At 34.6% G+C, this 4,416-nt stretch overlaps 1 protein-coding gene across 1 annotated transcript; it reads right to left on the bottom strand.

The window, feature by feature from the left end:
- Positions 1 to 359: 359 nt before the first annotated feature.
- Positions 360 to 3,784, bottom strand: LOC107807210 (ACT domain-containing protein ACR4). The gene is made up of 8 exons (XM_016631546.2): positions 3,653 to 3,784; positions 3,076 to 3,151; positions 2,832 to 2,877; positions 2,621 to 2,735; positions 2,457 to 2,524; positions 1,522 to 2,115; positions 1,299 to 1,403; positions 360 to 919 (listed from the first exon to the last, which is right to left on the bottom strand). The coding sequence occupies exons 1-8, from the start codon at positions 3,654 to 3,656 to the stop codon at positions 578 to 580; spliced, it is 1,350 nt and encodes a 449-aa protein (XP_016487032.1). The 5' UTR covers positions 3,657 to 3,784; the 3' UTR covers positions 360 to 577.
- Between the last annotated feature and the right edge of the window lie 632 nt (positions 3,785 to 4,416).

The following is a 4,416-nucleotide window of genomic DNA, read 5'->3' as shown; positions in this document are numbered from 1 at the left end:
GCATCTTAATAGTAAATTCATAATTAAGACTTATGATCTCACAAGCCGCCCCAATTAATTGGCCGACTAAACCAAGAAATTAGCTAGTCAAAGTTGGATGGCTCTAAGAATTTGAGAAAAATACTATATATCTAACAACAAACTACTTGAATATTTGACCATTCCAAGGTTCATTATTATTCTTCAAATTGTAGAAAACATCAAGAATCAAGTCAAATTCAAAACAGTTGTCACAAGAACCAAACATAGGACAAGAACAACTTCCTGCTAGTTGCTATCAACACAAATGAAAGGCCAGATTTGACTGTACAGCAATCAAGAAAGTAACATCTGCATAAAAGTATCAATTTTGACACGGATTTTCCGCAGCGAATTGCTAAATGATTCATGATTTTTCAATTAGCTTCAACTTGGTCAACAAGGTGTTGAATCCATTACCAAAAGAACAAAGCATAATATGATCAAGAATGTATATTTACAGACACTGGTAGTAATCAACTTTTGCTAATTAACCATCCCTAAAACCTAGAAAGAGCAAATGGGAATATACAATGGATGAGAACTATAGCTAGTGATTTCAAGAGTAGGATCTAACCAAACCAAAATTACAAAAGGATCTGGACTTGAACAAGCCACCAAAAAGGAACCTAGTTGGAGATTCTTGTTGAACTGGATTTAACTCTTCAGGATTGCCTTTCACTCGAAGTATCGTTTGTCCAATAGTTTGTCGAACAGATTCGATGATCTTAGCATCAACAGGGTACCCTGATGAATCGCTAACGTAGAATGTATTTAGAGCTTTGCCTGCTCTTGTTGTCACTTCTGCTCGGGTGACAGTGAGGCTATTCTCGCGGAATATTCTAGTAACATCAGATAGCAGCCCTACTCTGTCTGTGGTACATAATTCTAGCTTCAATCCCTGAACAAACACAAGGCAAAATGATCCTATTAGAAATGAAATCCTAAGCCTACAAGACAAGAAAAAGGCAGTATAAAATTGTCAAATACTAATATGACTCAGGGCAGTTAATTAAAATGTAAAATAAGACAACAGGAGAGACATAATCAGACAACTAATAGACAGATACAAAGTTAAGAAGCATATTTTAACTCAATAATACAATTAAACACAGTAGGATTCCCTCCTCTCTTTTTTCCCTTTGGCCTACCACAACAACAAACCTAGTGTAATCCCTTTTGGCCTAAGAGACCTATTAGTTATTACATGAAGGAGCTAAGCTAGAACTGAATAATTGAACCTAAAAAGATGTCTAAAATAAGTAAATCAGAGTTCTAACCTCGGATACTCTTCTTTCTATTGCTGCTTCAAGACATTGAATCACTCTTTGTCTTTCTGCATCTGATTTTACAGGAGATCCATCGATATGCCTTATGCAGTATTCCTTGAAATGCAACAAGAGTTTATCATTAAGTCCACAAACACAGAGATAGTAAAATTCAGGTAGGGGTAAAGCGATAAAACAATAAGAAATTTCTGAAATACATAGGAAAGTGTAGTACCTGGTAAGCTTCTGGTCCTTCAGTATCAACATTGCCATGGAAAACCACATACTGCATATCCGTCATAGTACAAATCGTATCAAACAGAAGTTTTGGTCTATCCTTGCACCGAATTGTCACTACAGAATAGTCCTTATCTTGCCAATTAACAACATTCACGTTCGGCCTTTCTTTATCATCTGATCCGTCACCCATTGCACGTTCATAGTCCCGGTCTGCAAACATCAACTGATGAAGCCTTCTTTCAGTATGAGTAACCCCGTGAGAAACCAACGTCTTAGCATCTCTTGATTTATTGCTACCCCTAAGTACATTACATAACAGTTTCTTGACCATAGTCAACCTCTCGAGGTCAGAAACTGCACCCCCGTTTTCGTCATCAGTAACTTGCATTATAGCTGCTGCTCGGGTGTTATGGGTCCACACTTCAGCATTCACCACATTGCATCGTAGGTTGGTAAGGACAGCACTTACTTCAGATAGTAGACCTGGTCTATCACTTCCAATTAACTCAATTGATGTGTGGTTCATTCCTGTAGTAACCCCAACTGATCTTCTCATAGAAGAGGCAAAACAAGAATCTGGACCAAGTGACTGAAAATTTAAACACCCCCAAAAAAGCAGTCAGCATCAGTATTAATAGATAAAAAGGGCAGCCCCGTGCACTAAGCTTCCGCTGTGCACGGGTCCAGGGAAGAGCCGGACCACAAGGGTCTATCGTACGCAGTTGTACCTTGCATTTCGGCAAAAGGCTGTTTCCACGGTCATGACCTTGGCAACAACTTTACGCAGTTGTACCCTGCATTTCTGCAAAAGGCTGTTTCCACGGTCGTGACCTTGGCAACTAACTTTAGCAGTTACGCTAAGGCTCCCTTTTCATCAATATTAATAGATATAAGCAAAAAATCCCAAATTGCACACAGACTACAACTCACCTTCATTATATAATCCAAGATCGGTTCTTCTGTAATTTTATTCCCTTCTTGATTAGTGACATTGAATACTGCCAACAGAGGACAACTCATTTAAATTCCATTTTCCAAATTGAAAGTAAAAATGCTATATTAAATGAGATAAAAAAAAGGTAAAAAGTTTTTACCATCCATGAACCAACCACCATCAGAGCAAATATAAGCCTTGGTAATAGTAAGGTTAAGATCAGTAAGAACTTGTACCACCTCAAGAAGTATACCATGTTTATTAGCACTATCCACCTGAATCAAGAAACCAAAGATTCACAAAATTAGAAAAAATCCCATCAAATTTCAAAATTTCAGAGTAAATCAAGACAACCAAAAACAAAACATTACCTGTATAACAGTAGCATTTTTGCAAGATTCATTGTCAATTACCACTCTGACAGAAATAACCAATGAAGTTGGAGTAAATGCTATGAATATTAAGATTGAAGTGACAGTTAAAGATTAAAAAAAAATAGCTTGGTGTACTAAACTCTCGCTATGCACGGGATCCGAGAAAAGACCGGACCACAAGTAAACAATATGGCTTGAACCCAGAAATAATAAAATTATTATTAATAATAATAACCAGTACCTTGGTGGATTCATTCTTCTAATAAATTTTTCATATTCATCATCCATTATGTTCTGAGAATAGCTCACAGTAGCTTCTGAGTAATAGGAAAAAAAATACAAGAAATGTCAGATAAATAAAGAGAATCAGTATTACCAATCACAAAGAAGATACTAGAACCTAAGAGTGAAGCAAGTAATTAACAATATTAAAAATAAAGCTAAGTAATTAAGAATTAAGACTAGCCCCCAAAAAAGACATAGCAACAAACACTTCAAAAATTGTAAAACATTTCAAAACACATACAAAGAAACATAAAACATACACAAATATCAAAATCCACCAAATCCCATAACAAAAAAAAAAAAAAAAAAACTGAGAAAAGTTCCCTTTTTTTTTTTAAACTCAGAACTCAAGAGAACATGACTTAGAACAAAAGAACAAGATGACCCACAAACACAAAGACACTTATGTTTTCAAATTAAAAAAACAATATTTTTGGACCCCCATATGAAATCATAAGCTTTGGGAAGAACCAAAGAACATAGAAAGGAACAGAAAAAGAGAAAAGGGAGAAAAGAGCAGAAATGGCACGTACCCATTTCTGAGGATTGGTGGTGAATTGGGTCAGCGAGATTTTCTTGATTCTCTAAAAACAAGAGAGGGCTAAGCTTATGACTTATCAGAAGACCTCTCTCCGACCAACGATATGGAAAGTGAATCTTGACCAGCCCCCCTATTATATAATACTCTAGTACTAGTAGAATCAAAAATAAAATTTTATTTTATTATTTCTAAATACATACATATACTATAATTGTGTGTATTTTTTCCTTATATGTAACACGCACCAAAATTAACAAGGTCACTATTGCGTTGGGATATGTAAGATTTTTATACTTTTAATCACAGGTATTAAGTTCGAGTTTCTAAAAATAAAAGTAAAAATAAAAATGGAGTAGGAAGGGATTCCCCTATAAAGATTTTACGACAGAATTCTAATATTGGTATATGACACTAGGTGAAAAACTAAAAGAAAAAAAATTCTAAAAGTTGCAACCTTCTAAAATACCATACACACATGATACATTATATGTGCGGGTTCGATCAAATCCATTAACTTTAGTCCAAATTTTATATTTATCTTAATAAATTCATTTAATATGTACAAATTAAAATAACTTATAATATCTAGAATTTCAAAAATCCAATAAAATTTAAATTGGCTCCGCTTTTGACCATACACATCTCAAAATTTTACATAAAATACTTTGCTTTCTTTTCCCCCTTTCTTTCATATGCATAAGAAAAAGATTTTTTTTTTTTCAGGTTATATGTGTATTTAAGAAACTCTCACTTTCT

Source organism: Nicotiana tabacum, chromosome 24 (genome assembly GCF_000715075.1).
Source record: "Nicotiana tabacum cultivar K326 chromosome 24, ASM71507v2, whole genome shotgun sequence".
Lineage (NCBI taxonomy): Eukaryota > Viridiplantae > Streptophyta > Magnoliopsida > Solanales > Solanaceae > Nicotiana > Nicotiana tabacum.
This window is presented reverse-complemented; position numbering and strand designations above follow the sequence as displayed.